At 66.7% G+C, this 231-nt stretch overlaps 1 protein-coding gene across 1 annotated transcript in view; it reads left to right on the forward strand.

Moving 5' to 3' along the window:
• Window positions 1-223, forward strand: part of TGFA (transforming growth factor, alpha) — a gene marked incomplete at both ends in the record, with an annotated part of 837 nt that extends 614 nt beyond the window's left edge. Inside the window, one exon of the mRNA XM_010185724.1 lies at window positions 166-223. Coding sequence (XP_010184026.1) covers window positions 166-223 — 58 coding nt within the window. The remainder of the gene's footprint in view (window positions 1-165) is intronic.
• Window positions 224-231: the final 8 nt, after the last annotated feature.

The raw sequence follows: 231 nt of genomic DNA on the forward strand, positions 1-231 counted from the left end.
GGGGAGGGAGCTGGGGGGACACCAGGGGCCGGGGCCTAGCGGTGGCCTGAGGGCCCATGGTTGGTCTCCATGATAATTTCCACCATTAAGGAGTCTGTGACCTCGTCCCCCACCCCTGCTCCTCACACTGACCCCTTCCCCATGTGTGTTCCCCCCCTCATTCAGGTGCCACTCGGGGTACGTGGGGACGCGGTGCGAGCACGCCGACCTCCTGGCCGTGGTGGCCGCCAA

This window comes from Mesitornis unicolor, unplaced genomic scaffold (genome assembly GCF_000695765.1).
Source record: "Mesitornis unicolor isolate BGI_N332 unplaced genomic scaffold, ASM69576v1 scaffold43265, whole genome shotgun sequence".
Taxonomy (NCBI): domain Eukaryota; kingdom Metazoa; phylum Chordata; class Aves; order Mesitornithiformes; family Mesitornithidae; genus Mesitornis; species Mesitornis unicolor.